We start from the raw sequence: 18,960 nt of genomic DNA, 5'->3' as shown, positions 1-18,960 counted from the left end.
ACCTGGTAAAGTAGTAATGATCACCATTTATATCAGTAAATGTAACATCAGGAGACTTGGGGATAACAGAATTCATTTATTTAATAAATGGCCAAATAATTAAAACAGATCATTAAAATGTTAATCATATTCTGTAGCTTATCTAATTCTAAATGATGTCTAGTCACTCCAGTGATGTCATTGTACCATTTTATACTTCACTAATTTGACTCAGAATTGAGCACAGTGTTGTAGCTTTTCAACAGACACCTGAAGCAACTTGAAAAGTACTTGGGAACCCCATTAAATGCTTCATTGAGCTAGAAAATATGAACTTTTTAAAAAGACTTCAAGAATATTTTTTCTTCTTTATTTAGTAACTGGGTATGTGAGCTGGTCAATGGACCCTTCTCTACAATGACCCAGGCACAAGGCAAACAAGTAACTGATCTTCAACCAAATGTTTGTTTTCCTCAGAATCTTTGGGTTCTCTGAGTTCAGTGTTTTCTAGTTCTTCTTTCCAAGCAGTAAATGTAAATGTACTTTGAATAAACTAAACTCTTACATTCACACACACACACACACACACACACACACACACACACACACACACACACACACACACACACAATATTTTCCTGGAAAGGCTGGAAATATTTCCCAGAACTACAGCTTTCTGCCCTGATTCGAGGTAGATGACTGCCACCACTCCAGACTACATGCCTGGAGAACTCCAATTACAAATGTCCATTCCACTATTGAAAAATAATGCCAACTAACTATAAACACAAAAGGTAACATATAGCAGAGCAGTTTACTCAATTAGAAGTGGATACCAGCAGGTAGTCACCACTTTTTATAATTTGTTAACTGGGTAAGCCCAATGAACAAAAGTGTCCTTTTCAAGGATACCAGTTGTTTTACATTAAGAAGGTTTGTGGTCTGCACTGTAGTGGCAGAACAGGTAGTTTACATCCTTCTAAGTTGGGAACTGCTGATTGAGGGCTCAGTGTCTGTTATTCTAAAAGTGTATTAATTCTGGTTTAAGCACTTGAGCTTCAGGCCAATTATTTTACATTAAAAGGGTTTGTGGTCTGCACTCTTGTGGGAGGAGAGGCTGGACTCTGCCCTTCTAGATGGGAATTTCTGGTTAAAGGCTTATAGTGCCTGCATATTTAAACTGCTTCTTACTGAAATTGGTACACCTTGTTTGCTGTAGCATAGACTAGATCCAGGCCTGCTGAATCTAGCTTTGTTTGTATAACTTGAGCACTAATCCAGGCATTCTTTAAAGTAGTCAATTGTATTTATTACTGCTTGGTAGTAACTTGATTAAAGTGTAGCTATCATTCTAAGTCTTTTGGATTAAGCACTTGGGCTTCAGACCAGTTGTTTTACATTAAGAAGGTTTGTGGTCTGCACTGTAGTGGCAGAACAGGTAGCTTACATCCTTCTAAGTTGGGAACTGCTGATTGAGGACTCAGTGTCTGTTATTCTAAAAGTGTATTAATTCTGGTTTAAGCACTTGGGCTTCAGGCCAGTTATTTACATTAAAAGGGTTCGTGGTCTGCACTCTTGTGGGAGGAGAGGATGGACTCTGCCCTTCTGAGCTGGGAATTTCTGGTTAAAGGCTTATAGTGCCTGCATATTTGAACTGCTTCTTACTGAAACTGGTACACCTTGTTTGCTGTAGCATAGACTAGATCCAGGCCTGCTGAATCTAGCTTTGTTTGTATGCTTGTTGTCTGTTTGCTTGTTATTTCCCTGAAACGCTAATTCCACCTAAAACGCGGCTTTTCAGCACTTCTGTGGATCCCTAGTGATATCTGCATTGCTTACTGTACTTATTTCATTGTTTCACTTGAAAGAAAGTTACTGTTTGTCATTTTTGCATTTAAGTTACCTGTAACACATTGCATTTAAGTTACCTGGCACTTGCTCACTAAAGCAATTATATAAGTCAGCACTAAAAAATTAAAAGCACTACACCCTCACAAACTCCCCTTGAGTACCTCGTTCCCCATTGGCCCTTTTTTTCAATTATAAAGGAATTCCCAATACTATTCTAGCATGTCCAAAGGTCAGTTGTCAATCTCCTCTCCGGTCCAACTGGTGAATCTGGGAATCTTGAGGCAATGTTACAACTGCCTCATGTACACAGACAACCCTCTCCTCCTCCCAACAAATTCCAACACATGTGAGAGATGCAACCATATAGCCATACTGGAGGCTAAGCTCTCTCAACTCAGTACTGGCGAAACCAGTCAGGAGGAGAAGGAAACCACACTCACTACAATTCCAGTCTCACAGAGACCTACCACGACAGCAAACCGAACACATAAACACACAAAAACATACTCGGAGGCTCTAAATAAAAATCTGCCTAAGCAGCAGAGACCTCCAAAGCAGACATCCAAGCAACCGCTACCCCAAAACAAAACACGTGCAACACATAGCTCACAAAGCCAGTGTGCCGAACAGTCACAGCCCTTAAGGCTAAACAACACACCTGATACACTTGTAATAGGTGACTCTATCGTCAGGCACACTGACATCCCACTCACCAGGCTGAACAAGGAGAAGGTCACGGTGAGCTGCCTGTCGGGCGCTAGGATCCACTACATAACACAAGCATTCAGGTCACTCCAAGGCAAGTACAAATATGACTCAGTCATTGTCCATGCTGGTGTGAATGACCTGAGATATACCTCCCTGGACTACATGAAAAGAGACATAGAGGAGCTCTCTGAGCATGTAGCCCAGGCCGGTATGACCCTGACCTTGAGTAGCATCTTACCCTCACCAAGAATGATGCCACAATATGAAGACAAGATGATCAATTTCAACAATTGGCTTAAGTATTGGTGTCATTCAAAGGGGATCCAAAGCCTGTCAGCCTGGGATGACATGCTCGACAAACCACGATGCTTCGCTAGGGACGGCTTGCGCCTGTCACCCCTGGGCTTTCGGATATTGGCAAAGGCTCTTGCTACCCCCATAGTGCCTTTTTTAGGCAAGGCTCAAAAGACAAACCCACCTCCATAGGTATCACAAGGGATAAGAAACTAAGAGTAATGCTACTCAATGCCAGAAGTCTAAACCTCAAGATGCACGCACTCGAAACTCTCCTTAGCATGGAGAACATCGATATCTGTGCAGTAACAGAAACCTGGTTCAAGGCTCCTGAGAGCACCCCAGCACTACCAGGTTATACCTCATACCATGCTTTTCGGCCCCAAAACTTGGACCGAACCACAAAAGGAGGGGGAGTATCAATATTCGTCAAATATACCCACACCTCCAGGTTGGTGGCACAGCACGAAGCATCAGAGACTATCCATGTGCAACTAACAGTGGGTAAAACTGCCTTCCAGTTTATAGCCTGCTACAGACCACCCTCCCAAACCCGGAACCCCACTCGGCCTTCCTGAGAACACTGGAAAATATGAAGGTCTCTCCAAACACCATTATATTTGGCGACTTCAACTACCCAAACATAGACTGGGAGCATTACTCTAGCTCCAACACCCTAGCCCAAAGGTTCCTAGAATTTATAAACTCAAATGCTATGGAACAACTTGTTACCACTCCCACAAGAGGGGAAAACATACTGGACCTGATCATCACCAACATGGGGACTCTATGCTCCAGACCAGAAGTGTATCCCTCACTGGTAAGATCAGACCATAAACTAATCTCCCTGGATATTCACATCCCGACTCCACCCCTGCCCTGAAAACCACAGTGAAAAACTTCTCTAAAGCAAATTTCACACTCCTCAAAACCGAGGTGGAATCCTTCAAAGCCCCGGCCTGTGGAAAATACGGCCCAGACCACAGAATCCTTTATAAACGCATTCTATGAACACCTTCAGGAATGCATGGATCATGCAATCCCAAATAAAACCAAGACCCAATCCTCCAAAGGCAGACGTCCTGTCTGGTGGACCCCAGCCATAAACAAACTATACAATAGAAGGAGGAAGCTACTACATGATAGAGCAAAATCCCAAAAAGGGAAGGCATCTCTGATCAGTATTAGCAAAAAACTACGGGCACTCATAAAATCGTCTAAGGCCAGCTTCAAGAGAAAAATTGCACAGGACACTAAGGATAATCACAAGGCTTTCTTTAGTTATGTTAGGAACCTGGGTGAGAATTCCCAGATATGCTCAGAATTAGTCCAAAATGACAAAAAATACACCGAACCCACAGACATTGCCAACATCCTAGCTGACAGGTTCAGCGCAAACTTCTCCACCCCCTTCCCACCAAAAGGGCAAATATCTATCCCAGCAGAGTGCTTCCCCCCTGACATCTCAGATGCTCAGGTAAGAGCTGCCCTCTCCAAAGCAAAAAACACAGCATCAATGGGACCAGACGGTGTCCCGGGCTGCATCCTACATGAACTCCAAGAAGAGCTAAACCCAAACATAAAACTACTGTTCAATCTCAGCCTTACTACAGGAAATGTACTCAAAGAGTGGCGTACAGCAACAGTGGTCCCTCTCCACAAAGGTGGTGCCTCAACGGATCCTGGAAACTATCGCCCCATAAGCCTGACTAGCTTGGTCTGCAAAGCTATGGAAAGGATCATCATGGACCTCATAAATAAAGATATTGGGGACCTACAGACACTGGATCCTACCCAGTTCGGCTTTGTTAAGGGCAGATCCTGCCTCTTAAACCTGGTTGATTTCTTTGAAACAGTCACCAAGGCCATTGACGAGGGGAAGGTGGTCCACACAGCCTACCTGGACCTCGCAAAAGCCTTCGATACAATACCCCACTCGGGCATTATAGATAAGCTCACCAGCTTAAATATAAACCCCTATGTCACTAGATTGGTTGCAAACTGGCTCAAGGACAGAACCCACATGGTTAGAATTGCTGGAGCCATGTCAGACTCCAAACCAGTTACAAGTGGTGTCCCTCAAGGCTCAGTCCTGGGACCTCTCTTGTTCGGTATATATTTCTCGGAGGTACAGGCCAACACGGAAGGACTGTGGCTGACCAAGTTCGCAGATGACTGCAAACTGTGCGCCATAATCGACTCTCCAGCCGACACAAGCATCCTCCAAAAGGGCCTCATAGAAACAGACAACTGGTGCCAGAGCCATGGCCTTAAGCTAAACGCCAAAAAGTGTATAGTCATCCCCTTTGCCAAAAACAAAGTGCCCTCAAATTACCACATAGGTGGTAATCCATTAAGTACAGTAGAAATAATTAGGGACCTGGGGACCCAAGTTGATAGCAATCTCTCATTTGACAACCACGTGGCCAAAGTGGTTAGAAAAACATTTTATATAGCCCACCTAATCATGAAGGGATTCGCATCTAGATCAGGGGAGGTCATCGTGCCTCTTTACTCATCCCTCATCAGGCCCATAATTGAGTACAATGTCCCTTTTGGGATGTACCTTATCAGACACCTGCAGCAACTGGAAAGACCCTAATAGTACCTCACCAAGAGGATCAAAGGGCTCAAACAGATGCCATATGCTGCCCGGTTAAAGAAACTCCAGCTCTACTCAGTGGCATACCGCCTGCTCAGAGGCGATCTGTGCCTGACGTATAAAGCCATGTCCAACCCTGAATTAATGGACATGCTGCACCTCAGAAAATCCAAATCCCATCGATCTACGCGCTCGAGAGACTTGAACCTCAGCACTGAAATAAATAGGACATGCTGGAGGGACAGATTCATAACCCAGAGGCTCCCTTCACTCTGGAATAAAATCCCAGTCCAGGTTAGGCAGAGTCCCTCATTGAGGAATCTTGATGAGTGGATGGGAGATCGTAGGTTTACCCCGGGTATCACTTCTGTGTCACTGTTAGACAGAGGCACAGTATACTAACCTCGAAAAGAGCATAGCAAAATTAATTTAAAATGGGTGGCGAAAGCCAAACACACTCTGTCTGCTCAAGTTACTTGCTCAGAATCACACAGTAAATAAATGAAGAGGGAGGGAATTAAATCCTTTCCTCTTGACTACAGGAAGCAACTCACTAAAAGCTCAGAGCCTTAATCCTCTGCACTAATTGCCAGATATAAGTCACATTCACATTAAGTGCCCTCTTATCAGTTAGTAAAGAGGTAAATAAGCAAATTAGCCATATGCTTTTTTATCTGTATTTGTTAACAAGGGAATAACACAGTCTGGTTAAGTGACTTTCTCAGAGTCACTCATTTAAGCAAATAGAAGATGAGGGACTCAAACTCTAGGCCACAGGCAGCAGCTTGTGAAAAGATTACATTTTTAATCTTCTGCAATAAAAAGGAAGTTTGGAAATGCAGTTAAAAGCTAAATATGCAGAGAAATACATAACTGCACAGATTAAAATAACTAGTTTGAGTAGATAGGATGCTTAAAAGAAGAATCCATCTAATCAGGGAAATATTTCCTTGCTATTCCTAACTCACAAAGTTACTGGGCCCTATCTAGGCTGTCTGAATTTTCAGCATGTATGAGGCAGAGACACAAATACAGAAACATATTCACTAGAACCGACAAACAAGCTTGATCTTACTCTACAAATTCCTGGGTAACACTCAATGCAAGCAATGAAATGATGACTGCCAGTTCAACAGTTTATGGAGAAAGGGTTATTCTATCTGACCCCTGGAGGAATGTCTTGTAATGGGTCCACAAGGGGAGGCATATACCATAACACCATTCTTTCAAGGTCTTCTACCCCTGTGAGCCATAGATCCTGTTACTTTCTGGAAACTTTAGATGAGCTAATGTCCTGGAGAAACCAGTACTGATGTAGTTAATGGTTTGTTTTTCGCTTTCTGACTAACAACCCCCTACAAAGGAACAACAGATGAAGTTAACTGGTATCCAGAGCAAGCAATTACCTATTCAGTGCAGCTATTCTTCCCAAAACAGAAACTCACAGTCTTTCAGTTTATTCCCTACAGCTGAGGACAGCAAAATAATTGTGCTTTTTTCATGCATTTTTAAATATTACATGTACGTGTTATATGTAGTGTATTTAGTGCCCTGATTACACATCAAAATATGTGAAAAAGCAAAGTATTTAAGCTCTACTCTAGCACGAGATCCAATATAAGCAACTTTCTAAGCTATGTTAATATCAGATCTCGCACTAGGTACTAAGTTACAGAACAAAAAGCTTCATTTCTGCCTGCTGCATATGCCTTTCAATTGTCCCCGACTTCATCTCATAATTTTGCTCTGTCCCTAGAAAATGTATTTGATTTTCTGGTAAATAATTGAGAGTTACAGTCAGTCAAAAATACCAGCAACAAATGTTCACAATTCTTATTTTTCAGAAACATATATTGATGCAAAACATGTCATTATATAAATACTTTAAGTGAATTGGAGCAATATTTAAAGATTCTCCTTCCCTTTGATCCCTTGTCTGGCCCACAAGTAATACAAAAAATCAAAAGATAGGCATTTGGATTCAAAGCCGGTAAAGCACTTTGCGTTTTTTTCCCTGTTTTCTGTAACTAGTATTAAACGGAGCAGATAAAGTTCCATGCACTACAAGAAAATATGATCAGGTCTCTGATCGTAACACTTAATTACTGTGTTCTTCACATGGATGCCAAGATTCACCTCTCAAGATTCGCTCCCAAGGTGAATTTCTTGGTATTCATGTCTCAAACACATTATAACATGGTTTCGATGGGAGACCCAGTCATAATCCTCTATGTTATATATAGTTTCTGTACTTCCCAGAAGAACATACTTGGAAACACAGCTGCAATCTTTATATACTATTTTATACATTGTATAAAAAAACAAGCTAAGGTCTAATACAAACAAGCATAGGTCACATAAAGATTTTCAATCTCATATGCACAGTTTACATTCTATAGCCCTTAAAATGACTCTGTGGAAACCAGTACCAACAATAGAAAAGCATGCCAACCCAATAAGACAATAAGGGTGCAGCAGAAGTAAACACAAACACTACACAAATACATGTGTATTTGTCTTTTTAATAATAATAAATTATTTTCCGTTCAAATCGGAGAGTTTGTTTTTGTGTTTTTTGCTGCACCTCCACAGTACCCTTATTGTCTTATTGGGTTGGCATGCTATTCTACAACCCTGCCCCCTTATGGCTAAAATAAAAAAATTACATATACATAAGGATTATGTACAGCCTATATACATGGAAAAAGTATGAGGACGTGCACATTACTTTCACTTTGACACTCTGTATTAGTACTAGAAGACATGTTGGTACTAATAGTAAGTGACAAGCTCCAAAGACAGACCAGATAAAGAGAGGGAAAATGCAGTTTACAACTATGAAAAAGCTTAAAGGAATTCTTACCTTCCTCCAGAGCAGCTCATAGGCCATCGACACGTCTGATAGACCCTTTGCAGGTAGGTTCCATTCTGGATCTGGCAGGACACTGTTTTGGTTACAGAGTATGGACAAAAATTTCTGAAATTGACACAAATGAGTATGTTAGACACCCAATGCTGATATCTGAAATTAGTATTATGGGGTAATTTTTTTAAAACAATTAAACAAATTTATAAAAAGAAGAAGATTTATGTGTATTGTCTGCATTAAATAATGCAGAAGTACAAAAATTAGTATTACAGTGCAATTTGTGATAAACCTGTTGGGCCCTTTTCAGCAAGCATGCTGGGTATGGAACCAACCCATGATGAGTTTGCCTAACCTACCCCCCCAGACTGGGGCAATAATGGTGCCCTTTGACTTGCCATAGACACAAAGCCATCATCCATTATCTACCCTCTTCTCCCCAGTAGAAGCTCATATCAATATGTGCAGCTCGGGGATTTATCTTGGCCCTGACTCTCTCCTCCAGTGTGTTGACATCAGATCAACGAGGAGTGACTTGAGCATGTGCCCCCACCTTAAGTGCACAGGGTGGTCACACCTTCTCTGTTTTCCCCTCTCCTATGCCTGTCTTCTCTGTGAACTTTGACCTCTGCCAGAGCTCCACTGGAAAGATGCCCAGCATGCTCCCTCCCAACCTCCTATGCGCACCCATCCCTGCCTCACTATCAAGCGCCCGAGCTGCTAACTGAACCCAGATTGCCTGGCAGATTGGATCCCTTTATCTTTAACACCATGACCTCATATTAGAACATTTATTACGCATTTTATAACTTCTCAGCCATTAGGTATAGATGTTAAACTACTAGATATATAGTTTTATCCTTCTCTGTTTTATCTGCAAATATAGCAATCAAGAAGGTCAAGATGTTAGCCTTTTTGTTTTATATGCCTTGCTGAGATTCCCTATCTACTTCTTTACTGAAAAAAAAATAATTTCTAACTAGGATAACCAATTTTGTCAGAATTCTGAATGCTGACATTCCAAATAAGATTTTAGAAAAATGGAATAACAAAACAAGACCCTCACTTTCTCTTCAAGACTTTCAACTTCTGTGGAGTCAGTGCAGGCTTTATATTAGGTCTTTTAGAAATAGGATGATTCAAGAGAAGAGTGTTAATTCTTTATCATACCTTTTGAACTCCACATAAAATGGGTTGGATTTGCCCAAGTAACAGATGCTTGTATGTTTGATTTACCTAAGTAAGAGATGCTTGCATGTTTGTGAGGCCCTTGGGAACTGGCAACTTATGTAGTGGTCTTGTCCAAATATTTTTCCTTGCTGAACAAGAACAGTTTTGATAATGAACTTTTTAAAAACAGTTATAATTTATACAGTTATGGTTTATATACATAACACAAACAGAAAGCTATAATTCAAAGTGGAAAGGGACGACGATGACGCAAGGGAGGAGTCAAGAAATAAGGAGAGAGTGGAATTTTGGATGCAGATCCTTAAGAAGAAGAAGAACAGCCATACAGAATATTATATTCATAAAGTAGCAGAAAGTATACTAAGAACTAGGCAAACATAAGAATGGAGAAAGGAGAAGGTGCCATAGGGATGAATGCAATTGGGGGTACAGAGAATAGGCATATGGGGGCTGGAATTTACTGCAGAAAGCTATCAAAGAAACCAAGGTATTGAGAACAAATAACTAGAGAGGAAAAGGTAACAGAATGGCAAGAGGCCAAAAAGACATTTGGACTGCAAGCTAGAGGCTGCTCTCCCTATCAGAGACTGATATCACAGTATAGGCAAAGAGAAAGGGATGGGGGAATCCTAAGTGAAAGTCCTCTTTGGTAGAGGTCTAGTTGAATCTAGAATAGTAGCTGCTGTCAAAAAAATGATAATTAGTAAGGCATGTAAAACATTGCACAATAACTATAAGAATCAGTCAGAGGAGGTTTGAAAAGATTGGGAAGAGACATTGGATAAGCAATTCACAAGGAAACAATGAGAGGACATATGTATGGCTCCCAAATATACAACAAAGTCTATAACATTTAGGATGTTTGCTTGGAAGTCTTTACATGGGTATTTTTATACCCCAAGTATTCTCCAATAATTTTTCTTCAAGTAGGTGGTAAATGCTGAAGGTGTGGTAAGGAAGAAAGAAGTAACAGGGAACATACGTTTTGGGAGAGTAATGAGTTGGCAGACTTTTAACATTTCCTGCAAAGTACTCTGTCAGAAATATTGGGTGAGCAAATGGCTGTAACTAAGGAAATGATTTTTGAGCTGGGATACAGGACCTGAATTGCCTATACATAAGACCTTGTTAAGTTTAATTCTGATAGCTGCCAAAAATCAGTTACGAGTCTAAACCAGCTGTATTTGAAGTAGTGACTATTGTGACAAAGATAAATGAACTGGAGGTGGGATATTTAGAAAAGGATAGGAGCAAATTACATAGAAAATGAAAATTGTGGGAACAATACATACAGAATAATGTTTTGGAGGAGAAATGAGGTTTAAGGGAACACAAGAATAGAACAATTTATGATAATTGTAGAGAAGAATATTTGTGATGTACAATGTTTGTAACTGTGAACATGTTAATATGGTTTGTTTTCTTTTATTTCCCTAGGTCTTAACTGATAATTCATTTAAGGTGTTAAACAGTTATAATTTGACTCACAAAATGTGGATTACAAGCTATTTTCATTATTTCTGTTTAATATTTCTAAGAGACTAGCTATAGCTAGTATGGTTACCAAAAAGATTATACTCTCCTCCTGAAATCAAGAAATCACTTTGGCTATAACTTCCAAGATGGCTACACATCAATCAACAGGTTGAGTACAGCTTTCCCAGTATGAAAACTGAACTAAGAAAAAATGGTAGTAAAAACTATCAGTTTGGGTATAATTTAATTACAGGCTTCTAGTTACACAGTATTGATGCTAGTAAAGAAGAAATTTGACAAAAGTAAGAGAAAATAAACCATAAAAGGAAAAGAAAATAAATTGGCTGGGAAGAATCTTGTAGCAGTTCAGCGAAAAGCAGTGCAAGTTTTGATTTTGGTACCACAAATTTCTTTCCGTAATTTAGACGAAAAATAAATCAGATATTCTACTGTACCAGAGAAACTGGAAGGAAGAGATTTCATTAATTTCATGAAAGTACAAATAAGAGAATGGACTGGTGTTGCACAGCAGAATTTGTTAATTGAGATGGCACACTGTATGCTCCAAATGTGGCCATGAGAAAGAAGCCAAGATCTACATCAGTAAAAATGCAACCATACCAGTAGAAGGAGTGGCTTTTGACAAAATTGTGGCACAAGGAAAAAGTATTAAAAATTGAAGACAGCAAAGTGTTTGTGGAAAATGATTATTCACTGTAAACCAGGGAAAAGAGAAATTCTTAGCATTTAGGGAATGTTGATAGGCAGGTGTGAGACTCAAGCTGCTATATCCAACTTTCTTCAGAATATTTTTCCTGGAGGAGCAAGCACATTTTTGCAGAACAGGATAAGGATAAATTTAAAGACGTCTAGCTAACAAGAATGAAACAGCAAGCAGAACAGGACACTGTTCCTTATTCTTCAGACAATAACAAAGACTGTACAAAGACTTTGCCTGTGAAATTTTTTCTATTGTTCCAAAAGAAAATGCTTGAGTGACTGGAACTAACTAGAAGAATCAGAAGTATCTGGGACTTGAACCAGAGATGACGATGATCAGGAAAAGACCAGCAACATTGTGAAATCAGATAATAAATGAGAGACTATAAAAGTATAAATCCCAGTAAATACAGAAATAGACATATGAGATGCAGCTTTTGCAAGAAGAAGCAGTGGCTAAGAAAGACTAGAATTTTGCTGCCTGTGTTAAACTGGTGTGTGAAATGTAAAGTACATATCCCACTTTAGTTTCATAGGTTCATAGGTAGGTACTAGGCTATCGGCCCTATGGCCTATATAAGCCTAGCCAAAAGAGGTTCCCTGGCTTTCGCCACCCAAGAAAATTATTTTCCTGTGCCCCTGTCGAGCAGAGCCACAGAAATGATCCCCAGGGTGAATTTCCTTTTTCCCATCCAATTGTCAAGATTTATCTTAAAGAGGGCTAATGAGGAACTTTGCTTGACGTCAATGGGTAGTCTGTTCCAGAGCATGGGAAGTCTCTGGGACAGGAATCTATCCCCCCAGCATGTTCTGTTTATTGTGGTGACAAGGTTTAAGTCCCTGGAGCATGTGGCCCAGAGAGATTGGGGTTTCTTTAAGTGTAGCATGTCCATCAGATCTGGGTTAGAAAAGGCTTTGTATGTTAGGCAGAGGTCACTTCTGAGTAGGCGATATGCAACAGAGTAGAGCTGGAGTTTTTTGAGACAATCTGCATATGACATCTGTTTGAGGCAGGTAATCCTCTTAGTGAGGTATTTCTGCAGCCTTTCTAGTTGTTGTAGATGTCTTGCGAGGTATATGCCAAATGGGGCGTTGTAGTCTATAATGGGTCTGATGAGGAATGAGTAGAGAGAAATGATGACCTCTCTTTTTCTGGAGGAGAAGCCCTTTGTGATGAGGTGCACCATGTAGAAAGATTTCCTGACTACTGTGGTGACCTGATTACCAAAGGAGAGCCTACTGTCCACCTGTGTGCCAAGGACTCTTATCACACTTTTGGGGTTTAGTAGGCTATCGTCTATGTGGTAGTTCATTAATGTTTAGAAGGACAGTAAAGGGACTGAAGAAGTAACTGCAAGCAAAACAATCCCTCCCAAGCAGCCAACTATCAGTACATCCCAGTGCCGCTATACTTTGTTGGATCTACTTGACCTTCCTAATATCCATGGATTTACTCCACCAGGGTTGGGTCTGTAAATGATCATTAGAGAATCCCTGCACCACATATCATTCTTGTTGCGGTGGAAGATTATAATTACCTAATCTCATTTGCCCCCTCCCCTGTACACATCTATTACTTCAAAGAGTTACCATGTCCCCCACTATGTAGGGATCACCTAGATGAATGCCATCCCCCAGGGATGACTACACTCATCCTGTCCTAACAGTGCTTCAGACACCCAAGCCACCGGTCCACATTTAGAGCTTTATGCCTCATGTCATGGTGTTGGCTTAACTAAAACAGTTCTGGACTTATTCATATTTGTATAAAACTTTCCTGAAGTAAATTGCATGTTATATATTTAAAGGAATTGTATATACTGTGCAGTCAGGAGTATTTTAAATTTGACATGGTGGAGATCTTATCAGTGACTGCTGCATATGAACCAGATATCAAAGCAAGAAAGTATTCTTTCATAGATGCAAAGTATCCAGGTTTTACACCACAACTACTAACAAAGGATAGACATGAACAAGTTAAAGTTAATATAATATTATGATCTTGGGCTGCTGTGGTGGGGGACATAAAAGTGGATTAATTGTATTATACATAAAACTTAAGATAATAATTTCCCCTGTACTTAAAGGAAAACTCCACCCTGTCCTATAGTTTAACTCAATCTTTAGGCTTCTTTTCTTCCTACAGTATGCTTCCAGCATTGTGAAGGTACAAGAAACCTGCTTCTACTTTTTAAAACTTTTATTTCCTTGCATTGGAGTAAATAAAGAGAAAGCCCACCTACATTTTTAAGCCGAACGTCTCACATACTTTGCAGAGGCATTTGTCTCCACCTGTATGACATATCATAGACACAGTTAAATCTGTAGTTTACCCTACAGGTACTGCTGTCAATCTTAGATGGGCAATTAATCCTGCTAATGTCAGAAACACAGTAGCTGATATAAAAAAAAAGACAGAAAGCTGTCGGATTGTTTTCCACTGCTTTTATTGCAGACAGGAGGAGAACTAAACCTTCCCTTTCATAGCAAAACAAAGCAATTAGATCAGTCAGAGGTTTAAAGGCAGTTGTCACCTCTTCTGACAAATTTACATAAGCAGCAACACAGCACTGAAATGCTAAGCTTTAAATGTTAAGTTATTTGTAATAGTTTATATGTTAAGATAACTTAAATGTAGTATCAAATATTTCTGTGACATTTAGTGAAAAGTCAGAAAATATTTTTTCTTGTAAAGCATCAATACATTTCCCATTTTCAAGCACCCCCCCCCCCACTCAGACAGACAGGCCAGAACTGCAGAAAGAAAGACAGGTAGCAACCTTATCAACTAGGTGCACTGATACTGTTCAGAAAAGGTCTTTTATACTTTTTCGTGACATCTTCCAGAGGAAGATGCATATCTGGTACAAAGCAGATGCATGGTAAGAAATTTCCACTAACTTTGAATCAGTCCTGTTAGAGTGCATGAGCATTTTGTAGTCCACAAAGGAAATGTGCCCATTGATGGCAACAATAATATACAGTTGAATTTACTTTAACATACTTTTATAACATGCTCTTGCATTAAAACATTAAGAAAAGGACATCAGAAGTACTTAACTGTGTTTAAATGCACACACACACACACACACACACACACACACACACACACACACACACACACACATGTAAAAACAAATGCCCCAGGATCCACTCTTGACTGGATCTTAGTCACCCATCTGACCAACTCTGGCACAATAACTGACTCTATTAGTGACCACCTCCCAGCTTTCATTTACCGTGCAACCACTTCCCATCCATACCAACATCAATATATTCAGACCCACAACCTTAGTAAATTTGACCCCAAAACCTTCTCTAACTATCTCAAACAAATGAACTGGAGCATTCTGAAAACCCTTCCACTCGATAAAGCCATAGACCACTTTAATTCTACTTTCCTAGATGCTCTAAATTCCCTAGCTCCACCAAGGAAAAAAAAGAATAAAAACTATAACTGCCCCTTGACTAACTAAAGAAACAAAGCAAATTATGCATCAATGAGAAAAATCCTTGAAGCTTTACCAAAATAATACATTTCCTGAAACCCTTCTCCAATATACACAGCTCCGTAAGTTTGCAAAAAAGCAAATCTTCAAAGACAAAAAGTCCTAATCCACTAAGCGCCAATCCAACCATCCCCAAAACCCTAGGCTTTTTTGGAACTCCATAAACTTACTCAACCCAGGCTCCAAAAATAACCCTTGTCTGGACCCAAGTAAATCTGACCTCGAATTAGCCTCACTGTTCAACTCTTTCATTATAGAGTCAATATCCAACCTAACAAAAACTTTTCCCAACAGTGACCCATCTCTCCTACATTCCACCTCATCTAAGTCCCCAAATAAATTCCCCCCTGTGTTTGAGCTTAAACCTGTCTCCACTAACTACATAAAAAGATTTCTATCCAAACTTAAACCCAGCTCCAGTGTACCTGACAACATCTCCTCTTCCTTTCTCAAGTCTGCTGCCGATGGTATAGCTCTCCCAATTAGTATCCTAATTAATAGATCCATAAAGGAATCCTATGTCCCTAAACTTTAGCATTCCACTTTTATTCTTCCTCTCCACAAGGCAGGCAAAAACACTAACATTTCAAACTTCCGTCCTATAGCTCTTCTCTCTCCAATATCCAAAATCCTACAAAAATGCATCCAGCTCCAACTTATGCCTTTTCCTAACTAAAAAACAACTTCTTACCCCTACCCAACATGGCTTCCAACCAGGACATACTACCATAACAGCTCTACTCTCATTCTTAGAAGCTGTCAATCAAGCCCGAGATTCTGGGAACTTAGTATCCACAGTGCTCCCCTCTAAAGCATTCAATACTGTTTCCCATAAGCACCTTCTAAGTCACCTCTCAAACCTAAATCTTCCTGGTTCTCAAGCTATCTGTCAGATAGATCTCAGGCTGCGAAATGGAAAAAAGGCACCTCACCTTTCTTACCCACCCCTACCGGAGTACCACAGGGATCCATCCTCGGACCAATGCTGTTTAATATCTTTATCAATAACTTTCACTCTGCTATTCCTAATGCTAAAGTCATCCAATATGCAGATGACTCTACACTTGTCTGTTCTGCCTCTAACCTCCCTGAATTCCTATCTAAAACTCAGACTGTCTTCTCAACTACTGAGATCTGGATGCGCCAAAATCATCTTTCTCTCAATGCTAACAAATCTAAAATACTACTATACACACCCTCAAAATCTTTCTCTTTTTATAAAAATTCCTTCCAAGTCCTTAGCCAAAGCAACTCTCCGATCAAAGTTGTTCCCTTTGCCAAACTACTCAGTGTAACTATAGATGAACACCTCAAGTTTGATATCCATATTCAGCAAAATATAAAGAAAACCCACCAAAAACTAGGTATGCTATACAGGAACAACCACTTCCTCTCTACTTCTAGGCATACTCTGGCCTCCTCTTACCTCCTTCCCTCCCTTTTGTATGGCAACCCACTACTTACTAACCTATCCTCTTCCATCACTTCCAAACTTGAAAGCTGTTATAACAAAATTTCTAAGCTTGCCACCAAAGCCAAACATTCCACTCATCACTGTGTTACCCTCCAATCCTTCAACTAGTTAGAATTCACAAATTACCTGGACTTCCTCCAGCTCACTAAAAAACATAGACTAATATTTTAATACAACCAAATGCCCCCCTCTAACATCCTTCCCCTATACACCCCAAATAGAACTCTAAGATCTGAACACCAAAACGTAATTACTGTCCACAAACCTAAACATCCTGCTGGACAACTTCTCCTCTCCTTCTCCTTAAGTAAGAAATGGAACTCTCTCCCTTCTACACTAAGGACAATGTCAAACACAAACAACTTCAAAACTCAGCTTTACACCAACCTCTCCTCCAAATGGAATTGTAACTGCATTCTAATCAAACTGGAAATAAATAAATAAAATAATAAATATGTTTTGTATATATATATATATATATATATATATATATATATATATATATATATGTGTGCATACAATTCGTTATTTATAATAAACAACTTAGTAGAGTTAAGCATTATTAATGTACACGTTCTAGTAAATGTTGCTTAAAGTTTTACTTGGTTACTGTCACACATTGGCTTTGTGTTGCACATGCAATCTTATTCAATGTCTTTATGTCAGTATTTTTTTCTTTGTAATGCTAAGTGCATTTAATACTTGTTATCTTTGCCAATGTAGCCCAAGTCATGGCTAAAAAGGGTTCTGGGGCCAGTTCACTTTCCTGGTTACCAAAGTACAAGTAAATATGAAAGAGAAAAAAAGGAGGGTGACCATTACAGAAATAATTAAGGAACTAGTAAAGCACATTTTAATTCTGCATCATTCATGAGAGAGAGAAACTTCCACTGAAGGCATTGAAAAGTATCAGACAGATTTAGTCTGGAGTCCTCCTACTTATCATGATACAGCAAGGAACAGTTACTGCAGTGAGAGTTTTCACACCTCAGCATAAGAGTGTGGGGGAAGGTCTGTCAATTCTTTTAGGACTACAAAAGACTCCCTTTACAAAAACTGTTATTTACCTACTTTCTTTTGCTATAAGTAGCTAACAGCTATTTATAGCATAGACCAAGCTCTGACAGTCACATAAATGAGACTCAGTAAGAAAACACAGAAGTAGCTCTGTTACAGAGGGTGTGCTCAGATGATGGTGCTTCACAGTCCTGCCATTTTGGTCTTAATGGCATGAGAAAACAACACCACTTCCTTATGTCTGGCATGACTCATATAAAGAGGACTAGAAATGTATTCTGGGAAGAAGGAATGAAAGCAAGAAAACAAGATTACGTTACCAAGGTAGGCCCCATCATCTGCCATTTTGAGGGAAACACATTAAAATTGTAAAAGAAGCATTTGGAGTGATTTTGGGGCATTAATATAGTTTGAAAACAATGATACAATAAACAAAATATGTTTTTTGAGTTCTAAGGTGGAGTTTTCTTTTAAAAAGGTTGATATATAGATTAATATCCTTGGTTTAAGCTATAGACAAGTTACTTTTTAAGGCAAAAGTTTGAACAATCAAAATAAAGTGATGAAAGGTAAGGAAATTATATTTCTTTCTTACATTTGCAAAGTCATTAGCTATTTTTTTCCATTAGCAAAGGCTTTCAGTGGTTCAGTGGAAGACAAAAAGTCTACAGGTAATAGTAATTAATCATGAGAAGTCTGACCGGTATGTTCTGAGTAAAATTCACAATGATTCTTCCATGTGTCTGCAAAATCACTAGCTGTTTTTTTTCCATTACTGACTGCTTTTACTTGGAAATGAGAAGTCTACAAGTGCAAACTGTTTTTTTTTATCTGGAAGAAGAATAAACATAAGAAAAGAACAGACAGCAATTAGTGTATTTGGGAGCACAGACTGTAACATATGCTTTAGCATGGGTAAACTTAGTTTTAGATTAGGTAATGCCTATGGGTACAGATGTCTATTTGGGAGAACTTCTGCTATATGGAGTAAACTTAATTTTATGAACAGGTACATCGTTTGTTAGTTTGAAGTCAAACGGGATCAGGGGCTCCTGAAAATCTATTTAGTTTTTCTTGTTTGAGTGTTTTCACTGGAGAAAAAGTATAAAAAAATGTGACACAGATACAAACAGAAATGAAAAGAAACAGCTACATAAGAGATCAGGTTGCCAAACATGAATGTGTGCATGTAAGCTAAAAGTTGGAACTATACATTCAAAAGAACTGTGATATATAATTGGTGGGGGTAATAGCTTTCTATCATAATGGCTAC

General features: G+C 39.5%; 1 protein-coding gene across 3 annotated transcripts in view; it reads right to left on the bottom strand.

The window, feature by feature from the left end:
- The window catches only part of LOC122799279 (EMI domain-containing protein 1-like), a 1,823,504-nt gene that overhangs the window by 1,696,378 nt on the left and 108,166 nt on the right, over nucleotides 1–18,960 (bottom strand). For all 3 annotated transcript variants that reach the window (XM_044068236.1, XM_044068235.1, XM_044068237.1), the window contains exon 2: nucleotides 8,298–8,411. In XM_044068236.1, coding sequence (XP_043924171.1) covers nucleotides 8,298–8,411 — 114 coding nt within the window. The remainder of the gene's footprint in view (nucleotides 1–8,297; nucleotides 8,412–18,960) is intronic.

The sequence above is a fragment of the Protopterus annectens genome, chromosome 4.part0 (genome assembly GCF_019279795.1).
Source record: "Protopterus annectens isolate FY-2018-M chromosome 4.part0, PAN1.0, whole genome shotgun sequence".
NCBI classification, from domain to species: Eukaryota; Metazoa; Chordata; order Ceratodontiformes; family Protopteridae; genus Protopterus; species Protopterus annectens.
Note: the sequence above shows the minus strand (reverse complement) of the source record. Positions and strands in the feature narration are given on the sequence as shown.